The sequence below is a fragment of the Pleurodeles waltl genome, chromosome 3_2, assembly GCF_031143425.1.
Source record: "Pleurodeles waltl isolate 20211129_DDA chromosome 3_2, aPleWal1.hap1.20221129, whole genome shotgun sequence".
NCBI classification, from domain to species: Eukaryota; Metazoa; Chordata; class Amphibia; order Caudata; family Salamandridae; genus Pleurodeles; species Pleurodeles waltl.
The window spans coordinates 90,577,430-90,605,228 of record NC_090441.1 but is presented as its reverse complement, the minus strand read 5'-3'; the positions used below and the strand labels follow the sequence as shown (position 1 = coordinate 90,605,228).

At 45.3% G+C, this 27,799-nt stretch overlaps 1 protein-coding gene across 1 annotated transcript in view; it reads right to left on the bottom strand.

Annotated features, from left to right (window-relative positions):
• Positions 1-3,224: 3,224 nt before the first annotated feature.
• The window catches only part of LOC138286513 (eosinophil peroxidase-like), a 122,743-nt gene continuing 98,168 nt past the window's right edge, over positions 3,225-27,799 (bottom strand). Inside the window, exons 11-14 of the mRNA XM_069226866.1 lie at positions 22,584-22,754; positions 20,666-20,903; positions 13,816-14,027; positions 3,225-4,758 (exon numbers count right to left, since the gene is read on the bottom strand). Coding sequence (XP_069082967.1) covers positions 4,736-4,758; positions 13,816-14,027; positions 20,666-20,903; positions 22,584-22,754 — 644 coding nt within the window. The 3' untranslated portion in view covers positions 3,225-4,735. The remainder of the gene's footprint in view (positions 4,759-13,815; positions 14,028-20,665; positions 20,904-22,583; positions 22,755-27,799) is intronic.

The window sequence follows — 27,799 nt, the reverse complement described above, 5'->3', positions numbered from 1 at the left end:
GATATCTCTGGCGGACCTACAGAATGAATATGAATTGGGGCTCTCCAAGAGCTTTAAATACATCCAACTGGACCATGCACTCAGGAGGCATCTGCATGTAGGGGAACAGATTCCCGACTTCTCCCTGCTGGAGGATAGATTACTAATGGACCCTATGCAGGAGAAAGCGATTTCCCTAATCTATAGGAAATTAATGAATAACTCCCCTGACCCTGGCAGCCTCTCCGGGAGGTATGGGAGTGAGATGTAGGCCGAATTGACTGGCAGGACACCCTCCAGAGCCCTAGAGAGGTGGTAATCCAGGCGAGGTTTTGCTTCGTGCAATTGCGAATCCTCCACAGGTCATACTATTCTAGACCCCTCCTGTACTGCATGGGCCATGGGGATTCAGACCTATATAAAAGAGGGTGTGCGGAGGTGGGGACATTCTTCCACATTCTATGGGTCTGCCCGATAATACAACAGTTTGGGGGAATAGTGGTACATATCATGTACCAAGTCAAAGGACTCTCAATCCCTGGGGATGCCCAGTGGTTGATGCTACAGATCTCGGGGGAGGAGACCGGGCCGAGACATCAGAAGACTTGGCTGAGGCTAGCGGCGGGGCTAGCCAAAAGAGATATTGCCCGAGCCTGAGGGGAATCTGGGCTGTTAGGCGTCCTGACCCAGGAGGAACATATGGATTGGTGTCACCATGCAGAAACAAGTGGTCTATCAAAGCAGGGGCTGCCCCAGAAATTTGACAAGATTTGGTCACTACGGGGTGGGTAGAGAGGACTGTGAGGGGGGTCTAGGGAAGAATAAGGGGGTTGGTCGGGTGAGGAGGCCTTACCATAAGGATTCTAGTTCTGTAGGGGGCAATGGGGCATGATGTGAATAGAAGGTTTGACAACTGATTTGATATCTTATTCAGACATGATCTTGCCAATGAAAACTGCTACTTCTGACCAAGGTATATTTGTTGATTGTATTCGTTGGCAATGTACTGTACTGATTAACACTTTCATAAAAAGATGTTTAAAAAAAAAATAGTATGCTGTGTTTTTAAAACGGCACCTTTTTAATGCTTGTGAGGCACAGAGTGTGACACTAACTTGTCCCCCCCAGCCTGTGCACTGAGGAGCTCACGTGTGAGCTTCATTGCTTATGCAATTGTATCAAATTCAGTAAATTCTATGGTCTTGCTTGTTCTGTAACAATCATTTTACAAGTTGATATGTTTAGTGTTCTAATATTGGGTTGTGTGAGGTAATATTCTTGATAACACAGTGATTGTCTGATTTACTTTGTCTAAAAGTGTCATTTGGGAGGCAAGCCACAATTTTCACTTGCTTTTCTTAGCAGCAGACTTCAGCTCAAGCCTTTACTATTATCATTTTTTTCCTGGTCCCCTTAAAGAGCAGACTCCATGTTGGTCTGCTATTATTACCTGTACTTAGAATATTTTTCAGATTTCCTTTCTCTAGCTTATATTGAGCAGTCTTTATGACAAATGCTCCTTGACTCTTATTTTGCTGTGTTGTAGACCTAAATCAGTACTGGCATTTGAATAGATTCGGCCTTCATTTCTGCTGCCAAAGTTATCTGCATTATGAGAATTTTGAATTGATTGACTAGCCAATATCTTTTTGCCTTCTGTAATCATTCTTGAATTTTAGATAAACCATCATGGTTAGCACCTTGAGATCTTGTTTCCTCTCTGGATTAGCCACTGTACATTTTCTTGTGTAGATTTTCTAGTGATTTGTGTTTATGGCTCTTGTCTTTAAAGATGCATACACAGTCCTGATCTATCAAACAGCCCTTTAAATGTTAAAAGGTCAGACAAATTGAATAATGTGTGACTGAGCGCGAGGGCAACAAATTAGGAGCGGCATGACTAAATAATTATTCTGTGCAATACAAATTCCATAAATGGAGATATATTTGTAGGTATTAAACAAAGTTATTTTTCCAAGGCCAGTATTTGTGCAGGACAAAGCACCAGAGTGCTTTAAGAATTTATAAATGTGACATTCTCACAGTGAAAGCTCTCATTTCACTGCTTTAGTGGCCTGTGACAGGAACCTTGCACTGACACCACTGCACTATGCCCTTTGAAAGGATTTCAGTCAGGATCAGACATACACTAGCTCTCATGGGAGTGGAGTGGACAGCTGCAATGCAGAGCATGGGACGCAGCAATGCATTGCGTAGTAATTTATTGGCCTATAGTGGGTCACAGGAGTAGCAGAGGACTTTTCGCCTTACGCTCAACACCTACAGATCAAACACATTATGGGCAACAGCAGGGCAGGCTTTCCTCCCTTAGAGAACAACACTAACAATGCATACTTCTCTCTACACACACTACGGGTAGCGTACTGGCAGCCTGCTCACATGGAGCAGGGAACGGAAGGTTAAAATCTTTTGCCCAGCAATCACCAGGGAACCGATTATCAGATAAAGTGCTCAACCTAAAAGTAGGCGTGAGAAGGTGGTGGAGCCTACTAGTGCTACATGACCATGGGTCCTGCGCAAAGGAGGCACTCCTACATAGGACGCAGCCTTGCATGTGGCTCTGTATAGACAACACAGTCAAGTCATTGTGCCTCTGTTCAGTGGGTGGAGGGGCAGTCTTGCATGAAGTCCAAGACGCAGTAGGTGCAGTGCCGGTGATTGAGGAGTGACCAGTCCCTCACATCACACTAACCAACTCTGCTGCTGCCTGGAGAGGGCTACAGGAGCAGAAAAGGAACTACTGGCTTCAGCCCTGAGTACGTTTGTGGCACATGAGCTAGATAGTACAGCAATGTAGTTCAGAAAGGAGAAGACCTAAAAAAGAGATAAACTTGTGATGGGGGTGCATGCCGTGTTGCCCTCTGTCGTGAACGGTGCCACAGAAGCAGCTGCCGCAGGACAGAGTAATAGTACATTCAGTGTGGTGGAGTCCCCTTGCCAGCATCTATCTTCTAGCTGATTCAGGCACAGGTGCAGGCTCATTGTGAGGACTGACAAAGTCGCCCAAGCATCTGGCAGGCAAACATATGCTCTGTCTAGAACAACACAGCCAACTAGTAAACATTTCCTAAGTAGGTCTCATACTTACGTACACTCTTTGGCCCAACAACCAATAAGGAAATAGCTCTCCCAAAGCCAACCTATTGACAACACGCCACCAAACAAGCACTGATCCTTATATTTTCCCATGTCTCATAGAAAATAGAAACAGAAATAGAAACAAATCAAACTCAATAAACATTTATTAATAAAAATAGACGTTAAGTTGAAAGGCATGCAACAATGGCAATGTTCACACAACATACCTCGAATACACTGCAAAGCAAATAGCTGAGCATGAATACTAGTAGTACGGGGATGAGTTCTTCCAGATTCAGCTCATGGCAATAACTCATAATAAACTAGGAAGGGGAGCACTATAAGCTTTAGGAAAACATATGACTTTCATTATCACAGTACTAGAGACAGGCTTGCAGGACCTTCTGAATTCATGATATTTTAAAAAGCATCTGATACAGATTTTTCCTCTGGCCTACCTGAGGGTATTCTAGGTGCCCTTTTGTCCTAGAATAGGAGTCAAATCATGTGAACTACATGAGGCACATCCTTTGAGATTCTACAAGTGGCTAAACATGGTCATCCCCCACTCACACAAATGATGCAGAGGTTTTCGGGTGGAGTTGAGGAGTGTAGCCTTGCTGCTTAATGGATTGTGAGACACATGGTCAGACTAAGGACTAGGATTACTACATGGCAATTTTGACAAGGGAAAGGACTGAGCACAGGCTCTCATGGCAAAGCTCTTGTGTATTTCATAATTAATGTCTCTTCAGCAACAAGGATTGATCCTAAAATCCGAGGACTGACATTTCTAAATAGTGTAAAAGTTTCTAGGAGCCATGACTCCATGTAGGACAACAGCATGAAAGCTTCTCCTTACATTTTGATGGGGTGAAGAATTCAAGGATGCATGTCTCTTCACCCTCGATGGTTTGGCGTAGGATCTCTGGATGAAGGTCTTTCCAAGTACTAAGACAAGGTGTAAGATCCTAGGATGAAGGCCTCTCCATGCACTAGGATTGAGAGTAGGATCTCTAGATTAAGGGCTTTCCAAGCACTAGAATTAGGTGTTAAAATCTCAGAATGAAGATCTCTCCACCCCTAGGATTGGGTATAAGAATGCAGGATGGAGGTCTTTCCCACCGCTTGTATTAGGTGTAGGACCTGAGGTCCCTCCAAGCATTAGTACTACATGTGTGACCTTAGCATGAACGTCATATATTAGGATTCGGTTTATGATCTCAGGATGAATGTCTCTTCATATACTAGGATTAGGTGTACATTCCCAGGCAGAAGGTTTTCCATACACTATTATGGAGCACAGGATCACATAATAAAGGCCCATGTACACATTGAGACTGAGGGTAGGATTGCAGTATTAAAATCTCTTTAAACATTTGTGGGATCTTGGTGAAGACCTCACCATACATTCATACATTATTAAATTGAGTTTAGCTCTCAAGAAACACATCTCTCCAAGTGCAGGATTTCAGGATGAAGCTCTCTTCAAGGAACAGTACGTAGGATTGAAGTTTCCCCATCTGTAATTAAGAGCACTGGCACTCAACAGAGATAGAGCATCAATTAAAGGACCTTCTAGTATCACAGGTAAGACTTCATTGCCCAGAGTAAAAGCTCAGTGTCTTGCGAGCTTCGGGCTGGATACTGCAGGCTCCTAGAAGCTGGGATCCTCATCCTCTGCAGAAGAAAAATATATGTTACTAGAGAAAAACAAAATGAGGGTGAATACAACCAGTGCTTAATGAAGGCGGGTGTAGAAGGGAGGTAGGTAAGGTTAAGGAATGAGGGGGGTGTATATATAGAAGGTTAGTGTGAGTGTGACTGTGACAGAGACAGGTGTCAGAGGGAAGGCAAGGAAAAGTGGGTTATATTATATTTGTGAATTTACAAGCGGGTATGAATGAGGAAGGTAGCATATATGAGACTAAATGCCGATGAGGGTCGGATGAGGGGAGCTGAAATGTTAGTGGTAGATACCAATGATGCCTAGATTACTTATTGGTAGTACACAATACTCTTACACTTTGCCTTGTCACAATGCTAAGTTCTGAGAAGATGATAGATATCTGGGAAGGGAAAAGCTTTGTAAAAATCTTCATGTCAGGGCCTCCTCCTCTTCCTCAAGCCCAGCCGAAGGGTTCCTGAAGGCCATTACAGCAGAGGGGAAATGTCACTGATAGGCCAATGGTGACACTTTCTGATCATTTATTCACATCCACCGCCTCTGGAAGGTTTTTGTTAAGCACTGGGTACAGTTGGGACAAGAAGCAAGGGAGAGATCAGATACAGGGTGTCCTCGGCCCTATGGATGGCTTGTGCTTTCCTCATACCCTGGGAACTATCCTTGTTGAGCGGATTAATTCTGTCCCGGTAAAGAGCTATTACAGCCCAAGATCTGGATCTGGAAGTATTCTTGTGTTAATATGGAGAACATTAGCAGGCAAGGAGCATGCTGCTCCAAGTGTAAGATTAGTGTTGCCGGGTCATAGTGCTGTTGCACTCACCAGCCTTTTTGAGTGGCTTCTGGACCCCAATCTATTATTCTCCCCTCTATGAATAGAAATGCCTTGTCAAACCCTCAAAGCAACCCTAGTAGGAATGGTGCTCATAAGTGTGCCAGCTACTGAAGATCTCTGCCTCCTGATGGAGACATTAATAAAACAGGAGAATGCTGGGATAGCTTGCCCTCTTGTAGCATGCCAATAAGGTGGGTGGCTCTATAATTCAGAATTTCTACTCTGATATTTTTTGTCTCTGAGGTGGAAACGCTCTCAAATATGACTAGGATGAGGAAGAAGAACTTGAAGGTGAAGGGCATTTTTGAAACACACAAACACACTATAAACTGAATTTTCTGAATTATTGCTCTGGTATGTATTATTTCAAAAGTTACTCATTTGATCCATGTTATACATAGATCTCTGGTACAAGTGAACCACCCACTGGGCTATTTTACAGACTGGGTAGAAAATGGAGGTGAAAAAGGAAAGCAGATGTAAGGTGACAGTGAATGACAGGCTTCTATTTAACCGGTCACCAGTTACAGTGGCTGGTGCAGGGACAGGAATAACACTGATCAGATATCTGGATTCCAGCCAGCACTCTGATAAAAAAAACTATAGAGTCAGAAAGTCGTGACAATAATTTGCACCAGATTCTGACACAGCAGAATTTTGGTGGGACCCACAAACTCCAAATTTACTGGAAAAAGCATGTCACTTTTTCTTGGGTTCATCAACATGTTACACACCAGTAATCTTCATTAACCTGAGCCACAATCTTTATCAACCCAGTCCTCACTGCTTGAGGAGAGGTCCCACCCTTGGACAGTTTTCCTTCACTCTATAAAATATGCACTCTACAGAGCATAATCCTTTCCCTAATGTATGTTGCTATACTGTATAACCACCCTTCTCCCTTCCTAGATTGCCTGCTAGTAGCAAGCTGATCAAAATGAGTGGAGGTGCCAAAAAAAGGAAGGCAGGGTATAGGATTGGGATGAGAAGGACTATGGCTCAGGATAATGAAGGTTACCAGTAAGTAATACATTTACTATCCCTTCACCTGTCCTCCTCGCCCCAGGCCTTACTGATTGAGGATTTACCTAAAATCACAATAAAGTGATGTAGCAGACCTTTTAGTACTGTCCCTCATGTCACAGTGATCGTCTATACGTGACAGTTTGTGCATTATGTTAATCAAAGTACAATAGTTATTTCTAAAGTGATGCACTGAGAAACCATATTAGTGTGCATTCACTCTAGACTAGCTATCAAAACCTAGTTGGTGTAGAGATTAAGGGCCAAAGCCTGTTTGCATTTCTTACGCTCCAAATCGGTATTTCGGGCCGTTAAGAAATGCTAACTGGGCTTTTCTAATGTACAAAGCTCTTAAGGAATCTCAAATTGTGATTTATACCCTGTAGAAATTGCAATTTGCTATTCCCAGAATAGGAAATGCAAATAGTGATTTGCATTTCCTATTCTGATGTACCATGCATTTCCAAAATGCGATTTGGGCATCTTGGAGATGCAATTACCACTGACTTGAAGTTGGTGGTAACCAGGTGCAATTTATAAAAAGTGCCCCAAGATGATTTTTTAATTGCAATAGAACACACACATGCCCCTTAGGTATATGTGTGCTCAACAGGGGCACCCCAATTTTTGAGGTGCACCAAGGGGGCCTTTTTCCGATTGCCATCCCTGGTTTTGTATTTCCTAAATAGCGATTTCTCAATAACAAATCGCTGTTTAGGAAATGCAAAACTTGCCCATTAACTCAAATGCAATGGGATTTCTTAATACCGATTTCCTAATGTTGATTCTTACTTTGTAGGAATCGCTATTAGGAAATCGGTATCTTTGTACATAGCATTTTGCATTTCTTAAACAGCAATTTCTTTGAAGTCGCTATTTAAGAAATGCAAAATTGCATTTTCGTACATCTGGCCCTAAGTTTCATATTTGAAGAATTAATCTGCTATTATGTTATATTTCGGAGTATAAACTAATAGTCTGCATTAAAATTATATTAGATTTTTAATGGGAAGTGTTTTAAAACCAAATGTAAAAATAGAGAAATGTAGTTCTACGCCATATTGAGAGTTATTTTGTTTAAAGTTACTGTTACATGAATGCTAATGAAAGTTAATTAATGCTGAATTTATAGTTTGCATATTAGAAATGTTTTATTTGCATGGTTTAATGTGATGTTTTAATTCACTTGCATTAGCCTAAGTGAGGCCTGTTAGGCCCTGTATTCATGACTGTGCATAAAATGTCTAGTCATCTTGCTAACGTGAACTTTTCTTTCAGATTTCGTTCTCATGAGAATGCTAGCTTGGTAATAGATGTCTATTGTTCTACACATAGTTAGTCTGGGAAGTCGTCCTTGAGGATGGAACATTTAGGACTGTGGACTGGTAATGTATACAACTGTATCAATCTTGCATGGAAGAGCATAAATGGACCGCATTCTCATGACAAACCTGAGAATCCTCACTGATATTTCAGTTTGAGTCGCATGATTGTTTTCTATTGCATGTTACACCTTTAACGTCATGTGGAACGATGGACTGACAAATCGTCTTGCTCTATGATTTTAATATACCGTTTCCCACTTGCACTTAGTTCAGAAGCAGAACCCGAAATATTCAGAGTCCTTTTTGCCAATTATTGCATGCTGATCCCCTTGGGCTCTGAGAGGTATTCCTCTCTATGCCCTTACCTCTTTGAAATGCTTTGCTGAGACTTTGAGATGTTTCCCCTGACCCAAATAGAAGAGTCTTGAGTGAGCTTTTGAAATGTTGATGCCTTCCATTTTTACTTACATTCTGCCCGCCTTAGTTAGTGATTTGTTGCACAAGACTTCCTTTTTACAACTTATTTTTGGCCTTTTTTAGGATCGCCTGCACAATGCTTGTGCTGTGCTTGTGAAATCTATTGTATTTGATATAAATCTTAAAAGGGGCTTACATCCCTCCCGTGCTTTTCATTGGTTCATGTGCTTGCACTTACCTTTCCTTTGTTTCTATTGGCTATAGCATACTTTTTCCTGTTGTTCCTCGTGTGTTTCTCTTATCAGTATCCCATGGCCCAAGTACTGTTTTCATTCGCTTTGGTGGAACTTCTTTTAAGAGTGTCAGCACCTCTGCGTGCTGTTTGGGAAGCCAATGCTCTAATAGCATTACATTGCATGCTCCCTTTTGTTTGCAAACGGAGTAACTCCTGAAGCACCAGCAGCCAGCGGGAGCCCTGCATCAGAGGCTGTCACTTGTTTATTATTATACATTTCCTGACTCAGTGATTGCAGGTACTACGGTGTTGCAACTGACAACACACAACATCCTTTGTCTTCCTATAAAGAAAAGCCAAGATTTGTGTTTCTTGTTCTTGGCACGTAACTTAAATGCCTGTCTTATCTAATTGATATGTATGAGCTTCTGACATGTCCAAACATGACTGAGTGCAGGAATACCACAGTGCTACAAAATATGCTTCTCCAGCACTGTTGTTGTTTTAGTGTTCAGTTGTGACAGAGGAGAAAGTACACATGCTTAATGCAATCATCCCAAAAACATGCCATATTAGCCTGCAGTAATGATACTTAGGCCCATATTTATACTTTTTTAGCGCCGCATTTGCGTCGTTTTTTTTTACGCAAATGCGGCGCAAACTTACAAAATACAATTGTATTTTGTACGTTTTCGCCGATTTTGTGACAAAAAACGACGCAAATGCGGCGCAAAAAAGTATAAATATGGGTCTTAGTTTTATTGCTGCCTTTGCACATATATTTCAGTTTGTCACAAAGTGATCTTTTTGTGTCAGCACGCACTTCAAGTGTGCTTGTACAGGATGCTGAACCCACACCAAGACTCGAACCCGGCTCCCCAGCTCAAAGGTTGGCAGTTCTGGCCATTACACCACATCCTCTGTCCTGCCCCACAGCCAGCAGCTCAAACATATGACTATAGATACCTCTTTAAATTGCACTGAAATAATTGAGGCATAGTTAGATAAAACGCTTCCAAAGTCATAGGTGTCAAATGGTTGAACCACTAATTGCACTTTGAATTTTGTGTCTCTTGAACTAGTGTTCTATCATGCAGATCCAATCCTGTTTCTCTTACCTGTGTCCTTTTCCGTGACCTCTGAAATACCTTACTAACCGGCAAACCTGCACTACGCGTGCGCGCTGACAGGATGGTGAAGAAATACAAATCTGAGATTCTAAAGCAGTGAGAAAAAGCGGTAAAGGACTGCATTGAAGTGTGTTTAGTGCGTTAACCGTGCTAGTGTTCAAAGATGCCAATCCGTGCCTTGTTCACCATCTGCTTGGATTACTTCAATAACATGGGGGATGTGGCGGTGATTCACAGCGGTCACACCTTCTATCATTGCTGTTAAGTGAGGGCTGGTATTTTTAGCGTAGGTGGTGCCTGAGACGGGCATTTTCAATATGAGTGATGGTTACTTCCCAATATTAAGGATTACTTGTTAAAATGTCTGATCATTGAAAAAAAAAAATATTCGGTCCAGCAAGGTTGGCAACTTGACTTGACTTTATTATTTGACTGACTGTCAATTATTTTATTTGGTGCATTTGTAGAGGCATCCATGGATTCGTGGATAAGGGCACTAGCAGTACGCTAACATCTGTTGCAGAATCCCACAACAGACTTTCTGTCTCATCGTACAGTGCCCCTGAAATCCAACAAATAACTTCAGTGTCGAAGAGTGTCCCAAATCAACTCAAAATAGCCCCAAGTACAAGTTCCATTCATGCATGTTTCCTATCACTGCCTGTTTAACAACAGTGTGCCAGTGTTGTGTTTTCAATACCGAATGTAACATGCATAGACGTAATGGGTGTTTTATGTACAATTTCACAGACCCAACAGCACATTAAATGCACCTCACAACAAGCTTGGCTCACGGAGATGCTTGAAGTCTGCCTTCCATTTAAACAGAAATGTGAAACAAGTGAGATCAATGTATAGGCCCACCTTCTGTAATGTGTGCTTTTCTGAAAAGTCAGGGATTGAAGAATTGGGAGCAGCCATCTACAACCCCAACACACATTCTGCATTATCTTTGCCTCCCTTGTTTCTTCATATTGTGGCCCTACAACTCAACCCCTTCAGCTGCCCTTATGTGTCCCAACTCTCCTTGCAGCCCATGTGCCAGCCTGCCCAACCCTAGCTGGCCCTTTGTGTGCCACACCTCATCCTGCAACCCCTGCTGAATTCCCTGCCTTTCCCGCGTGTGCTTTTTGCAGCCCTTAATTGTGCCTCTTCATGCCGGCCCTCTCTGTGCCCCTCTAAGGGCCCATGCAGGTCCTGTCACTCCTCTGAATGGACACCTTCCCATTCAGCTCTCTGGGTCCCCTTTGCCCCCCTCCCCCTGCAAGATTTGCATGTCCCCATCTCCCCTCTATGTAGCTCGGCTTTCCTGCGGTCCCTCTGTCTTCCTCTTCCTACCCCTCCCCCATTGGTCATATGTGCCACACTGCAATGAAGCTGCAGCCTCTCCCGATGTGAGCCTCTGCTCTCCTGCTCCTGCTTTGTGTGCTCCCAGCCCCCAACAGCTGTTATGTCTCATCGACTGCATAAAGTCACATAGTGGCACCCTACCCTGCTCTCCTCGGTGCCCCTAAACCACCCTGAAGCATGTCTTCTGCCCCTCCTTAATCCGCTTGTGCTGCCATTTCTCCTGCAACCACTTGTTGTGCCACTGTCCCTTGGAGCCCCTACATGTCCCCATCCCCCTGGCAGTCCTTTTGTATCATCCTGTGCTAGCCCTTTTTTGTGTCCTGATTTGTTCCTAAGAGTTCCCTGCCTTCTCTGCATGTACTTTTTGTAACTCCACAACACTTGCTGCTGTGTGTCTCCACCCATGCAACCTCTGCTTAGAACCTGGTCCTGTGTGCCCCTCTGCAGTCCTTCTGTGAACCTTGTGTCTGACCTGCATCCAGTCTATGTGACCACCGCTCCCTACTGCCCATGTGTGTGTGTTGCCCTGCCTAACCGGCTTCAGCGGCTCCCCTCCACTCTCTTTATGTGGCCTATCGCCCCTCTGTTGCTTCCATCGTCCTGCAGCTTTTCTGTTCACCCCTTACCTCTTCAGCATCTGCTGGTGCCCTGCCTTCCTGCCGCCCCTAAGGATCACCATTCCTCTCTTGCAACCTCAGATGACAACCTGCCCCGTCTTGGTTATCTTCGTGTTAACCTACAACTTATAAGACCTTCGTGGGCCCCAGCGTGATCTGCACCCTACATCTAGTCTCCCAGCACCAATCCTCGATTAGGACAAGGAATGGTCTCCTGTTGGCCTAAATAGTCAGTGGAATGCCACAGACCAACACAATAACCTATAACACCCTGTCTGCAGCTGCACACTCACCTGGGGCCCTATTTCATCAAAATTAGTGCTGCATCAGTTTGCCTTCTTCACGCCTTCACACATTACTCCTTTCTGCCGCTCATCCCGACATCAGGAGCCTGCAACAGCGTCTGAACCCACCTGCTCGGGGCAGTCATACATACTTTAGTCTTAGTAAGTCGCTTGCCCATGCATTTTCAGCACAATTAGTGCAGCACCAGCGTGCCTTCGTCCGCCTCCACATAATACTCCTTTCTGCCTCTCATCTTGACATCAGGAGCCTGAGGAAGTGTCTGAACCCACCCGCTTGGGGCAGTAATAAATACTTTACTCTTAGCAAGTCACTTGCCCGTGCATTTTTTATTTGTGCACCATTTTGTTCCCCCTAGTTCAGCCCATTGTAATGTTGTACCTTATTCTCCTACAGTGTCCCACAGTGAGTAAGGTATTATTATTTTCATTACATCTATCGGTGAGCATGCACACCTTTTGCATGTCACATGCGTGCCTTCTGGCATTCAGGCATCCCCGTTCAAATATTAGTTTATCATATCAGTTTTACACCTGCTCACCAATCCAATACTTACAACAAGAAATTATTATTAATCACATAGGCAAAACCTATTGCATTTAACAATGCTTGTTTCCTTTTGCCCACATGTGTTCCGCCTAGCACGTGAATCCCCGATTGCTTAATCTGTAGTGTTTCTCTATTGTGTTGATGTTTATTACAACATAGTAAAAAGCAGACAATGCGGCTTACCTTGAACTGTCAGAGAGAGAAACTCGTAGGCCATCTTGGAAGGGAGGAGGGCATTTTCACATCATGACAACATAAACTGGAGAAAGGACTATGCTGTGCCTACTACGGATTTTACAGAGTGTGGGGAAACTGTCTAGGGCCTGGGGGTCTCCTTGAGCAATAAGGGCTGGGTGGAGGAGAATGAATGAAGCACTATTGGAGTGAGTACTCAGGCATTCCTTGGGCCTCGGGGAATCCCTGTGGACGTCATCCACAACATATTATGGGGATATGTCTCCCATCACTCACACACCTTGGGACACCCCAGTGATACTAGGATTATCTTCCATGCGGTAAGCAAACACTCACGAACCACCGGGACATGCACATGAATCTCCCATAGTAGGGATGGTGCTTGCCCAGCCCAGGGAAGGAAATCCCTGGGGAGATTATGGGGGTCATTCTGACCCCGGCGGTCTTAGACCGCCGGGGCCAGGGTCGGCGGGAGCACCGCCGACAGGCCGGCGGTGCCCCGCAGGGCATTCTGACCGCGGCGGTAAAGCCGCGGTCAGACCGGCAACACTGGCGGTCTCCCGCCAGTGTACCGCCGCCCTTTTCAATCCTCCAAGGCGGCGCAGCTAGCTGCGCCGCCGAGGGGATTCCGACCCCCCCCTACCGCCATCCAGTTCCCGGCGGTCCGCCCGCCGGGAACCGGATGGCGGTAGGGGGGGGTCGCGGGGCCCCTGGGGGCCCCTGCAGTGCCCATGCCACTGGCATGGGCACTGCAGGGGCCCCCGTAAGAAGGCCCCTACGAGTATTTCACTGTCTGCTTGGCAGACAGTGAAATACGCGACGGGTGCAACAGCACCCGTCGCACCTTCCCACTCCGCCGGCTCGATTACGAGCCGGCATCCTCGTGGGAAGGGAGTTTTTCCCTGGGCTGGCGGGCGGTCTTTTGGCGACCGCCCGCCAGCCCAGGGAAAAACTTAGAATACCCTCCGCGGTCTTTCGACCGCGGAGCGGTATTTCGGAGGGGGGAACTCTGGCGGGCGGCCTCCGCCGCCCGTCAGGGTCAGAATGACCCCCTATGTGTTGCCCTGAACTTACCAGGATCTGGGCCTCGGCTCCTCCAGGGAGATAAATCGAGGGCAGGAATCTGGTTGCAGCGCACAAAATCTCGCGGGTAGTTGTTTGCCATGAAGACATTTCTCGGCACTTCCGTGATGCCCGTGTTTTCACAGATGACCCGCGCCAGCGTGACCCTTTCCAGAGAGCGTTGCTGGGCACTGCTGAAAACACCACGATTCTCATAATAAAACCTGTGGAAAGAAAGGAGCACACACGTGAGATCTGCTTGTTACACAACTCACGTTTCGGAGACATTTCACACCAGAGCTATCAGCTATAACTTCCACACCGGGAACACTCCAGTCCCATTCTTGTACACTTACATTTACCATAACATAAATAACCAAACGTCTTGCAAATGATTGTGGGATATAAGGCTGCAATTATTTAGTCGCATGCATGATCACCAGGTCAATCCCAATTGCCATAAATCACTAAGGCATCATAAATCATCGCCACATGGTCATAAATCAATCATATGAGTCATAAATCATTGCCAAACTGTCATAAATAAATCATGGGTGACCTGCCATCATAAATCATACACTGCTGTTAGGCCATAAATCAGAGGTGATACATGTCATCCAGTCCTGACCTGTGCTTGGCCCGCTTTCTGATGTTTTATTCATTAGGCAATCATACTTGCCACTTTGGAAGGGTCTTCAGAATATTGTTGGTTTACGATGTTTGTGAGGGGGGTAGCCTCTTGTTTTTGCTTACGCCCAACTCGCTACCTTGTGTGTTTTTGTGCCCTGCTGGCATCCTGGTGTGGGTGGGTTTTGTCATCCAGAAGCACTCTATCCCAGTCCTTCCCGTATTGCATATAGTGGGGGGACAGTGCGCTTTATAACCCCGTTGTGGCCCACCAGAGGTGTTAGACCTGTCCTCGTATTGGGGGGTTTGAATGTACACTCAACCCCCTCATTTGCCCCCTTACCTTTGTGCCAAACCTGGTGCGCTTTCCCCTTCTCAGAGGGAAGTTGCTGGGAGGGGGGAGGGGGGGTGTTGTACTAGTCAAACCGGTCCTTGCGAGTCCAAGGCGGCTGTTATGGCGCTGGCCCTAGATGCCCCCTTCAGGGACAACTTCTGCGAAAACTACCCAACAAGTTCCGGCTAGTGTGTGAGGCGAATGCCAATTAAACTCCAAACCTAGAATTTGCACTGTATGATAATATTCACATCACTGCAGACTGTGCCCATTTGACAAAACAGTTTGCCCATGTAAGTCTGACTTGCACATGGACATGGTCAAATATACTGCTGTAAGGAATTCACAAAATGTGACCCTGCAGCAGTACGCATTTTACTCCTGCACATTATTATCCCATAAATGTGTAATATTGCACTTAAGCAGATCACTTTTGAGGTGTGAGTGTTCCAGGGTGTGGAGTACCTGGAAATACTGAAAATAAATACAAACTCACAAGTATATAGGTATTCACAAATTGCTCTCAAACTCTTTCCCACTCTTGAAATTGTCAGTAGTTTACCCTAATGGGAAGAGTAAATCCAGGGTGGAAAGCGCAATGAAGCACTCCCCAAATTTAGTTGGGCTGTAGGGAAAGCGGTTTCTCAATGTGAAAAAAAAAGATTTCCAGTGCAGAAAACAAAATGCTGCATTGCATCAAAGGCAATGGTGTTAGAGCAGGTGTAATTGTACACCATATGCAATTATTACGCAGTCCACAATAGCCATGCCACGAATTCACAAAAATCAAATTTTCCAGATGCAACTTGGATTTTTTTTTTGTAAATTAGATCTTAGTCCCGTGGGGCCAAACTAATGATTTTGTTTATCGAAGTGGACCAACTATGTTAAATCCCTGACATATTTCATCAGAATACGAAAGGGAAAACATATTTTATCTGTTTACAGACCGGAAGAGATCCAAAGAGTATGTTAAGACATCTAAAATTTGTGAAATGCACAACTGTGTGAAATCTTATCTGTTAGGTTCAAAATCCACCATTTGTTTCATTCTCATGAATCACGCCTAGCCCTCTAGAGTCCATCCCAGCAGATTTAACTAACCTTCCTGCTGACTTAGATCTATTCATTAAGGGCCTGATTACAACTTTGGAGGAGGTGTTAATCCGTCCCAAAAGTGACGGTAAAGTGACGGATTTACCACCAGCCGTATTACGAGTGCATTATATCCTACGGAACTTGTAATACGGCTGGTGGTATATCCGTCACATTTGGGACGGATTAACACCTCCTCCAAAGTTGTAATCAGGCCCTAAGTCTTTTACTTGTGGGTATGAAACATTACTACTGAAAGATAACAGGTGTCTAACGCTCGTGTAATAATCTGTACACTCTGGCTGATCATTGATTTCCGACGGTCACAGTAATCTACTCTATCCTCAAATCATAGGTTTCTATTCCCTGTACCCACCAGAGCATCAATCCCTTGCTGACAGTGCTACAGAATTATACCTGGCCACAAAAGTAGTGTTTTTGTATAGACTGGCACCTTTTTTTTACCGACCACTGTGCAAGAGGCATTGATTTTGGGGTTGGTCTTCACCTCCCAGAATAGGATCAGTGAAAACCTCTTGCAGTCTCCATCTATCATTATTTTGCAGCTGATAAGTGTCAGATCAAATGGTAAAGCTCTCAGGTGAGTCTTGCTTGATGAACCCATTCCAATATTGGACTATGGATAAGGTTACAGGATGAGTCCCTAGCATCACGGACCCAATATCCGAGATATGGGTTTTCCCTTTTTAGTTGTAGTCCAACTGATTTAGTGCATGTGAACTATGAATATTGCTGAATGGATTGATTAACGAGAGACCACAGTTGGAAAATTGTCTCTTTCATGGTGTCGTTAGAGAACCTTAACTATAATTGACTTATTTTTCACAATAGGCCTTGAAGGATACCACACCAATGCCGCCTAACTATATACCTTATGACCTAACCCATATTGATTGCGGCACTCAAAATATGCATACACTGATTACGTGTCCGAACTTACACATATGGACAATCCTCTTGGATATATACTCGTTTTGTGAACATTAAATTAAATTAGGCTTACAACATTTATGTTCATTTTAGGAAGCCAGCTCTCTCTGTGGTGCACTAAAAAGAAGTACACTGTGGAGAAAGTACAATGGATCCCCAATTGGTTTGCAGAGGCAAAAGTAGATAGTATTAACACTCTCTTTTGTGGTAGTGCGGGCAACTGATTAGGCTTATCAGAGGGTAATGCTAAGCATTTGTTGTACTCACAGAGGCGACAAATGAGACACACACTCAAAGAATAAATCAGAGACCAATTTAGAAAAGTAACACTTCTTTTTATATATACTTTGAAACCAAGAACTTCATTACTAGGTAAGCATGTTTTTAAGCATAAATACTTTTCACTTGCAAAAGTGGACACACTGCATTTTTTGAGTTCTCCAATGCTAGCCTATAGGAGGAAAGCAAGTTCAACAAACAGGTACTTTATGCCAACTTACAAGACCAATCTCTGAGACTTACGGTAAGTATTGGGCAAGAACCACACCAACTGGTCACTATGGGCAGCACTGGGGGCGGCTGGGTGCAGAATAATAGTATGGCTTCGGGTGCCCAATGTATTTCAATGGGTATTAGTCTCAGTGGAAATAGGCTGCAGGCTCTGACTAGGAAGCCAGTTGGAGTAAACCAACAGGTAGGTAACAAACGTGGGGTGCTCGGGACGTTGGTGCACCTTTGGTCCTCTTCTCCAAGGTCCGGGGGTGATGGATACAGGGGTGTCCTTTGGTGTCAGGTTTCTGTGTCTGGGAGCACTTGTGGTTGAAAGGTCCTGTGGTCTGATGCAGCAGACATTGTCGTGGAGTCCAGGAGGGGTGAGACCACAGTGGACTCAAGCTCAGGAGAGCTGGGGGACTTTGTTGATACCAGGGACCCACTTCAGATTGGGCCACAGGTGACGAGTGCAGGGGTTGCTTCAGGTTTCTCTCAACACAGAGGCTGCAGGAGAGGGGGACCTGCCTGCAGAGGCTGCAGGTGACTTTGGGGGGTCCAGGAGAGATGAAACCATTAAGGACTCGGACTCTGGTGAGCTGGGGAACTTCGTTGGCACCTGAACTCCACTCCCACTTGGGTCAGTGACGGCGGGTGCAATGGTGACTTCAGGTGTCTGGTCTTTGCGGTTCCGGATGCTGCAGAGTCCTTTCTTTGGAGTTGGTTGGGAAGCAGTTCTGCTGCTCCTGGGAGTCTTAAGTCTTTTTCAAAGCGAAGCAGTCCTCTTGGGTTTCTGGAGGATCAGCTACAGGATGAGCCGTCTTTTGGTGCAGAGTCGGTCGAGGGTTTGCAGACAGGCTGGTGGAGTTGGTACCACGTCAGCTGCTTCTCTTCTCCTCTCCTCTTCTGTGGGTGGGACTTCTTAGGTGGTCAGGATCTGAGTTCTTGGCTTCAGGGGTGCCACCTAAATACTTAATTTAAGGACGTTACAGGGAGTGCCAGGTGGCAACCAATGATTTGCCCACCTTTAGGGTGACTACACCAGCTTTATGACCACTTCTGTTGGGAAGTGGGCATAACAGTGACCGTAGAGGTCTAATTCCATCCAAAACAAGATGGAGGAATTTGAAAACTGGTGTCCACTTCAGCTTATCCACCTTAGGGGTGGGACTGACATGATGTGGGCACACCTCATAATCTAACTAATTTTCCTGCCTGTCTTGCTGCTAAGAAGTGGGGTCAGGACAGAGGGGTTGATATTCTCAACCATCTGGAGAGACCGGGGTTGCATTACAAAGGCGAGTAGCTTCCTGCCCTGGAATGTCCATCCTGCCTGGAGGAGGTCAACACCCCTGACCAGTGCAGGCTTTTGTCTCTAGGCCTACGAGAACGCTGGCTCTCACCTTTAGGGATCAGAAACATGTCTAAGGTGGCTGAACAAGTCAGAACCAGCCAGTCAGCACATCGGTTTTCAGGGGGAACTTCTAAGGTGCACTCTGGGTGCATGTATTGGTAAATTCAACACTGGCACTTGTCTGGGCTCACCAATATGAAATGTTTGATACCAAACATCCCTATCTTCAGTGAAGCCATTATGTAGCTGGGGAACTCGTAGTGACCAGTGTCCAGCACATGTATTTAAAATGGCCTCCCTGGTCACTTATTATGTCTGAGAATTGACAAAGACATAGCAGGGGCATATCTGCTCATGCAGATGTGCCCTCACATGTGCAGTCTGGTAGAGGAGTGACCTACATATATCACATGCAGTGTAAGGGGACATGGCACATAGGCTGTGTGCTGTGTCATGTTTTCACTTTTGTCTGCACCAAAGCATGCAGCCTGCATTGGCACCCTGTCATATGCTTGGTGAAGGTTCCCTTACGGTGGCAGAATTTGTGCTGCAGCCCTTAGGAACCCTCTTCAGTACCCCAGTCCCTGGGTGCCAGGGGTACCATTTACTTGGGACTTAAAAAGGGTGCTAAAGGTTTTGCCACCTGGGAAATCAACTGTGCAGTTTTAGGGGAAGAGATCTGGCACTGGGGGTCTGGGTAGCAGGAACTCAGTTCACTTTCAGTCGAAATTACATCACATATCAGGCAAAAAGTGGGGGCTAACAATGCCAAAAGGGTGTTTTCCTACATTCATTTACAGAAATATCGGTGTTTAGTTCTATTTGTATGATTTCCCATGAAGCTCATTGAGCCATGAAAATGTCTAATAGACAAAACACACGTTGGCTGCTATTAGAAACTGCAGTTGCACTGATACGCAAATGTGATCAGGAATACAATAAGGGGGTCATTCTGACCCTGGCAGTAAAATCCGCCAGGGCCAACGACCGCGGGAGCACCGCCAACAGGCTGGCGGTGCTCCCATGGGCATTCTGACCCCGGCGGTACAGCCGCGGTCAGAAACGGAAAACCGGCAGTGTACCGCCGGTTTCCCGCTGCCCTGGGGAATCCTCCATGGCGGCGCAGCTTGCTGCGCCGCCATGGGGATTCCGACCCCCATTACCGCCATCCTGTACCTGGCGGTTGTGGCCGCCAGGAACAGGATGGCAGTAAGGGGTGTTGTGGGGCCCCTGGGGGCCCCTGCAGTGCCCATGCCAATGGCATGGGCACTGCAGGGGCCCCCGTAACAGGGCCCCACCAAGATTTTCAGTGTCTGCCATGCAGACACTGAAAATCGCGACGGGTGCAACTGCACCCGTCGCACCCCTTCCACTCCGCCGGCTCCATTCGGAGCCGGCATCCTCATGGAAGGGTGTTTCCCGCTGGGCGGGCGGGCGACCTTCTGGCGGTCGCCCGCCCGCCCAGCGGGAAACCCAGAATACCCGCGGCGGTCTTTTGACCGCGCAGCGGTATTCTGGCGGTTCCAGCCGGGCCGCCAGCTTCCGCCGCCGGCCAGGGTCAGAATGACCCCCTAAATGTCCTTTGGAATCTGGTAAGACTAGTGTGACTGCTTTGTAATTTTGTAAACATTTGAGTTTACTCTCTTTTGTCATTACCAATTATTGGTCTCCCATAGGTACCTGACCTAAGGTAGTCTACAGCAAAAGGCAGAAGCCTGAATGTGAATCTCCTTTACACATATAATCATAAAGACAGATGTGTGCCCCAACAGATACAACAACGAAGGGGACTCTCCTCCCACATATGTACCTAAAGAGGTATTTTCCAACAGACACTGGCGTGGAGGGGACTCTCCTCATACACACCTAAAAAGGTGTATCCCATCACAGATCAAGTGCGGTTATCTTCTGAGAAAGACATAGGGGTTGTTTGTTTACAGGGAGTTCAGCTGCTCAGCACCAGAGCTCCTCACACAAACATAGGAAAATACTGTAACAAGTGATGCATTTACCTGTCACCATCCCTGGCCACTCGGAACTGGTTTCCAATGATGCAGGCTAGTAGAGGCCCAAATTTCCCACCAGGAACAAAAGGTTCAGCGACTCCTCCAAGCCAAATATCAATATTTTTGGGAGTCCCATAGAGGTCCATCAACTTTCTGGCCAGATCACCATTATTCAGGACTGTTCGGAGTTCTGCCAGATTTCGTGGTTCGGATAGTCCACAAAAACGTCGCCATGCACCGTATCCTAATTGAAAGAGACAGAGAGTAAAGTGGTGAGATTAGTGTAATTTTCAAATATATACCCAGAACCAGCATTCAGTTAAAGTTGCATTGGGTGGTCGGAAGTTGGGAGGTTGAAAGCAACTTCCGAAATCATCAGTGAGGGTCAATGTACAATGGCATTGGTGTCACTTAAAAACAGCTAGGGGTACAGCTGTCAATCGTTCTCATGTCATGTGTGACACCTTTAGTCTGACTTCTCTTTTTAGCGAACAGAAATTCGAATGCAGTTAGCATTCGAATGCTGTGGAGAAGCGTGGCTCAATGGTTAGAGCGGCAGACCCTGATGCAGAAATCTGGCCCGGGACCAGGGTTCAATTTCCTCGGACCTGATAATTCTCGCATCGGTGCCTAATCTAATTCATGGGTCCCACTCTGTAACTCTGGGCAATAGCTTGCTTAATCTCCACAACGGCCTCAACAGCGCTGGGATGCCTGGCTTCACTTTGGAGGTTGCCCAGGAGTGGGCACCTCACAGGGAAAAGCCAAGAGGGGTTCCACAGCAGTATGCGTACAGTGCCTTGAGACCCTAACGGGTGAGTAGTGCGCTATTCAAGTACGAAGTTTACAGTTGTTTTTAATTTCATACTTTAAAATCCTTAAAACGAAACTACGAGTCCAAGGATGAAAGATGCATATTGTTAAAAGCCTGGCCGGGCTGTTGGGACAGAATTCTATAATATAGGAACGCCAGATGGAGAATCTAAGATCTGTGATTTAATGTATCCATTTTGACGCACACAGCACGAAATGTTTTACTGACGTTATTATGGCACATATTTCACGATTTTCTCACTTCAGTCCCTAGTTCTTGCAAAAGTAGCGGAATGTCAAAGTTTCTCTGTTGAGTCTGTGGCTCTCATCTTTGCTTTTGTTAGACTGTTTGTCAAATATCTTGGTGATAACTTTCTCAGAACCATCTTTCACAACCACCGTAGATCAACAATTAATCTTTAACCCCTTTTGGGCTGTTTTTTCACGTGCAACACTCTCAGATAGAAAGGCAGATTCACTGCTGTCCCCTGTAAATGTCTCCTCTCGTTTCCTTTTATGAAATCAGTAAAGGAAGTAGTCATATTTAACATGAACACTATATGGCACATTAAACAGCCATGGCACCTTCTCCAGCTGCCCTGCCACTTTATACAATAGACAAACACGTTTATATGTAAAAACTCCTTGCTCTCTGCTGAACAAGCTCTTTAAGGCACACGTACAAATGTGTCTCTTTACTTTGGAGACTAGGGGCCATATGTACGAACACATTTTCCCATAGACACAGAATGGGTAAAACCCTTTGCTACATCTGCCCCTAGAAGCCTCTTCCCTGTTTCTTACCTAAAGACCATGTTGCCCCCCCCGCTACTTACCTGGAATGCTCCGTCCTCTGCACTGTGGCTCATTAACTGGTGGGTCTAGTTTCAGGCATCCTCATTTTTAACTCTTCCCCGGTGTCTTACTTGCAAAGCCTTATTCTCTCTCATATCTGACTTTTGTATCCAAAGGCCTTGTTCTCTCTCTAGTCCTTTGTCTGTGAAGCTAACTTCTCTTCTATTTGGCCCCTTACCCGAGCTTTCAAGGTTCCCTTGCTCTGCTCCAATGCCCCTAACCTAGCAGTGTGTTCTGCCGCCTATTGGATTAATACCTGGGACGGCATGCTCTCGGCCCCGCTGCATGTTGATAGCTGGCAGATCCAGTCCAATCCTCTTGAACATTTTGAAGAGACGCTCTCGCAGTTCATCCACCACCATCTGATTCTGCATGTTCAGCTTGGCACGATTTGACATGAGGCCACGGAGGAGAGGGTCAATGCCACCTGCGAAACAAAAGCATCAATGGGATTATTACATCTTTACTGTGATTGTGACTATAAGCCTATTACGAGTGAGCAAGTCAGTTAAAAAATGCACTACTTTATCTAAAATAGGGCCCTTATGAAGAGAGATGAAAGATCCATTTTCTACTTAGCCTTTAACAGTACTCAGAACATGCTTGGTCTGACAATATATTTAACTGAGTCAAAATGTGCTTTCTGATTGGATACAGCAGATAGTTTTGTACAGCACATGTGAACTTTCAACCACCCCTGTAAACAGTGGCACATTTCTGTAAATAGTGGCACATGGCCCAGAAAGTAGAGTTTTGGTTTTGGAAGCCAGAGAACGCGTGCAACCTTTCTGCTTGGGCTGAACCTGAACACTTGCAATTTTTATATTAGGCTGCATGTTACTTGTTCTTTGGCGTACAGTGTTGGCTTTGATTTGGATTATCGCTTGTTGAATTGAGGCTTCGGTTTCCCCATCCATTTATAAATTGACCAATACATGGTTTTACCCTTTGACTCTCTTAAATGTTGGAAATTCCCTCCAATTACTGAGTGAGCCATTAGGTGCCGGTTTGCACTGTTTTGATTTGGTTTTCCACCAGCAATTTAACAAAGATGCTTCATTCTGGTTGTAAACCACACAAATCTTATATCCGCACATTTTTAAAACCTTTCAGTGTATCAGCACATTTTAAAAATCTTTCAGTGAAGCCAATCACATATCCTGGAAGCCAGTGAATAATGATCACTGTCTGATTACCTTCACACCTACACTTGAATTTTCCCTCGCTCAATTTGTCCTTTGAAAAGTTCAGGGAATTGATTTCTCCTCACCTTGTTAAAGATGTGCAATTCAATTCCCAGGGTCAATCTTTGACAACGGCTGAGCATAAGTATGCCACATCTAATGCCATTGACCTAAATCAGAGGTTAAGGGTGTTGGTGGAACAGTATGTTCATAGAGTAACGCCCTAACAAGTTGAAACTAACATACACACTAATTTACACCTTCTGTAGATGTTATAGGGCCTTTGTTAGAACCTTTAACTAGTTTTGTGATTTTGTTTCTCAGTCCTTTAGTAATGCCCATGCCTAAATTTGTGTAGAATAACAAGGGCAACCTCACTTTGTTGAATAATATAAAGTTTCCCCCTACTAAACATATCTTACATACACCCAATGTAGAATTTCTCTATGCTGATTTGCTTCAAAGAGTCACTTTAACCTATGTAGAGGAAATTCAGAGTGAATATAAATGGAGATAATACATACTCATTTCTCTCACCTTGAACTTAATGGCCTAACCACACACTTCTTCAAATATGAAGAAACTCTATATTTACAGACAGGAGAGACTTATATACTCACAATTTGCACATAGCCTAGCAAACCTTTATATTCATTCATTTGAGAAAGAGGATATTTTCCAGCCATGTGCCCCCTACCTAAGTAGTATCATATATTCAGGAGATAGATGCCATCTTATTCATTTGGAGCCAACAGCTAGCCAGTTTGTATGGTATGTAAACCAACATAACACATTTGAGATTACAGCTCATGTAAATAGGATTAACACAATGTTCCTGGACTTGGAATTAGAGTCCGAAGATGGGAAATTGAAAAGTAAGGTACCTTTCAAACATACAGATAGGAACTCTTCTGCATAAATTTAAAGTTTCCAGCTTCTAGTGCTCTGAGAAAAATTACCAATAGGCAAATATTAACAAAGCTGAAGGAACAGCTCTGATACTGCCAACTTAAAGAAAGGTGGTGACCTTATGCAAGAATATAGGGAAAATATTACTCAATTAAAATCTTACGTGGAGGCAAAAAACGGCATGAAAATATTAAAAGGGTTGCCTTGCTGAAGAAACATCAGAATTCCAAATAGGACAGGATTTAGTATAACTATACATTACACTAACAAAGAAAAATAGGTTGGATTTATTGAACTCAATCAATCAATCAATCAATCAATCAGGGATTTGTAAAGTGTACTACTCACCCGGTGGGTCTCAAGGCGCTGGGGGGAGCTACTGGTCGAAAAGCCAAGTCTTGAGGTGTTTCCTGAAAGATGGAAGGTCAGGAGGAGGTGGAGTGGTAGGGAGTTCCAGGTCTTATCGGCAAGGTGGGAGAATGATCTCCCTCCGGCGGTCGTGCGGCGGATGCGAGGAATGTAGGCGAGGGCATGGTTGGCGGAGCGAAGGTTGCGGGTGGGGGTGTGAAAGGTGAGTTTGTCATTGAGGTAGGTGGGACCTATGTTGTGGAGGGCCTTGTGTGCGTGGATGAGGATTTTGAAGGTGATAAACTTATTGAACTGTATTTCACCTTCAGTAATTTTCGTGGGGGATATACTCCAGGGATAAGCAAGGCCCTCATCCACAATTTGTGGCATGTTTCATCACTGGGCTTCCCATACCCTTCCCTTGATAGGTTTAGGTGAGCTCTACAACAAGACTTGCAGGAGGAAGGGATTTTTGTATAGAGAAATCTTCTTTATGAGCCCGAGGTGGCTCAAAAGTTTAAGGCTGTCCAGGATTGTTAAATGAATTTACTCTAGAATATCCTGGCTGGATTAAAAGAAAGAGAGCTTTTACTCTAACTAATACCATCTACATGTTTCTCTCATCATATCTATGCTGATCAAGTCAGCGGCCTTCTTCAGGACTTATAAATTACAAGTCTCTGGCAGCCCTGCTATTGTAGTTTTAAATAGAGTTTTTCCTAGTCTATACAATCTGTAATACTGACGATGTGCATGATACTTCCACATGCATGTTACATAATAATTTAATTGAAATTAAGTTTAGTAAACTCTGGGCCTAATTCGCCTCAGAGGTGCCTCTTTTTCTGTTCTCATTATGCTCACTGTGCAGACCTCTCAAACTACATTTTAGCATACTTTCAACAGGACAATAGCTAAATGACTGGAGAAAGAACTATAGAAAAGCAATGTGAGGTGATATGTCTACAATCCAGCACATATTCCCTGCACATTAGGGTGAGGCCACAACACAGATCCTAAATTACATAATTGTTCTCTATTCCGCCTTGTCCTCTGTAAGGGGTAATAGAACAGTACTATGCGTTCTCTCATGGTGTCTAGCATTTATTTTAAGTTTATTAAAATATTGTGATAGATTCTTGATCAACATTACTCCAAAAAAATGCTTCTGTGAAATGGCCCAAATCAACCGTAAATAAGGTTTAAAACTGTACAGTGTAGTAGAGGAAGAAATACTGAATTGTGCTGCTAGAATTTAAAAAAATCCCGATGGATCCCTCTTTTTCCACACTCTTTCTGTCTTGCCACATCTGAAGGAGTAACTTGTTCACTCACTGCTGCTCACGGTTCCACATACTGATGAGAATGATTACTCACATTCAGGGCCGGCCCTAAATCGGATTGACCAGTAAAGAGCCCTGGGAGGAAAGAGAATTTGGTGTTTGTTGTGGGGGAGGGGTGTAGAGTGCCACGCAGCCTCTACAATACAGTGTTGCTTGCAAACACCCTGAGGGCCGGGCTCGGCCTAAAGGTATAAATAAATGCTGGGGTGACTTCTCGAGGCACTCCCAGCGACACTGTCATCAGTATGTCATCTCTATCATTTGCTGCAGCACTGTGCAGCCGCTTGCTTTGAGGCCTACCTTCAAATTTGTGCAGCGAAGGCACCACATTGGTGACGAGGACCAGTCCTCCCCACGTGAAGTTACCTTGGCTGGAGGCAGTGTGGTGCATGTGCTCCTCTTGCTGCCTGCGACATCATAAAAGGCTGTGGGTGCTGGACACAGGGCGAAGCCCACATGAGCGAGTCCCGCTTGAGGAAGCATGGTCAGAGCCACCTGCTGGAGCGTGTGGCGAACCACAGCCTGTCTAGGAGACACTGCTCTGAACGAGCCAGCATGTGAGAGCAGACCTGCAGCCTGTCCTGGCCCGGAAGACTGGTATTTTGCTGACAGCAGTATCCGCAGTATCGCTCACATGGCTGTGGGCGTGATGCCATCACACGCAGGGGCATAGTGGGAGTGTGCGATTGGCCTGGTGATCCTCTGGCCTGCACGGCCAAGACCAGCAGACTCACTCATACCTTGTAGGCGTCACAACTGAAGCAGAATCCAAACCCCCTGCCACACACTCAGAACACCCATTTGTCTGTCACTGCTCTGCCACTGTTCAGCGAGCTTGCTGACCCTGCGGCACCTGCGCCAGGATGGCACACATGAGTAGGAAGTATGAGACACTACTTTTGTGCCACAAGAGAGACGGACGGCACAGTGAAGAGGTCGCTGCTGTTTCAAGGGGTGGAATTCTATGAGCTGTTGGAAACCTTGCCCAATACTGGTGATGATGCAGAATTTGACACCATGGTGGCAGCCTTGGACGAGCACTTCGCCCCCAGCTAAACCCAGACTATAGTGGTTTAACCTGCAAAAGGTCAGGCAAGCTAAAGATGAGATAGTTGACATCTATGCATACCCCAGGAAGTTGGCGAGAGCGTGCATCAACATCCATCAAACCAAGGAGATCAGGGCGATAATAATATAGGGTTGAAGTCCACAGTCTTACGGAGGCTTATCCTGTGCCAGCCCAGCATCACGTTGGACACCATTCTGGTGTTGGCTTGCTCTCATAAACTAGCGAAGAGCTGAGCAGATGACAGGGAAGTGGCCCTGGCAAAGGGGGCGTCTGCCCCCAGTGCAGCTTGCTCTGTAAAAGTTTAGGAGGAACAGTTGGACGCTATCTAAAAGCGACCCGCTCCCCACCAGGCCACCAACACCACGCATCAATGGAAAGCAGGTGTGGGAACTTTGGCCCTGAACACCGTAGACCTAATGTCTGCCCAGTCTAGAGGCTTGTGCGTTCCTGCTGCGGGCAAATGAATAATTTCCCAAAAGTAGCACGAGGAGAGGAATGAAAGCTGCCAACACCAACAAGCTGGGAGGAGCACTGCGACAACTGTCTATTGATGACAGAAAGCATGTGCATGTACCCCATGCAAGGGCCTGAGAGCCCACCCTGTGGTGGAGTATGACGA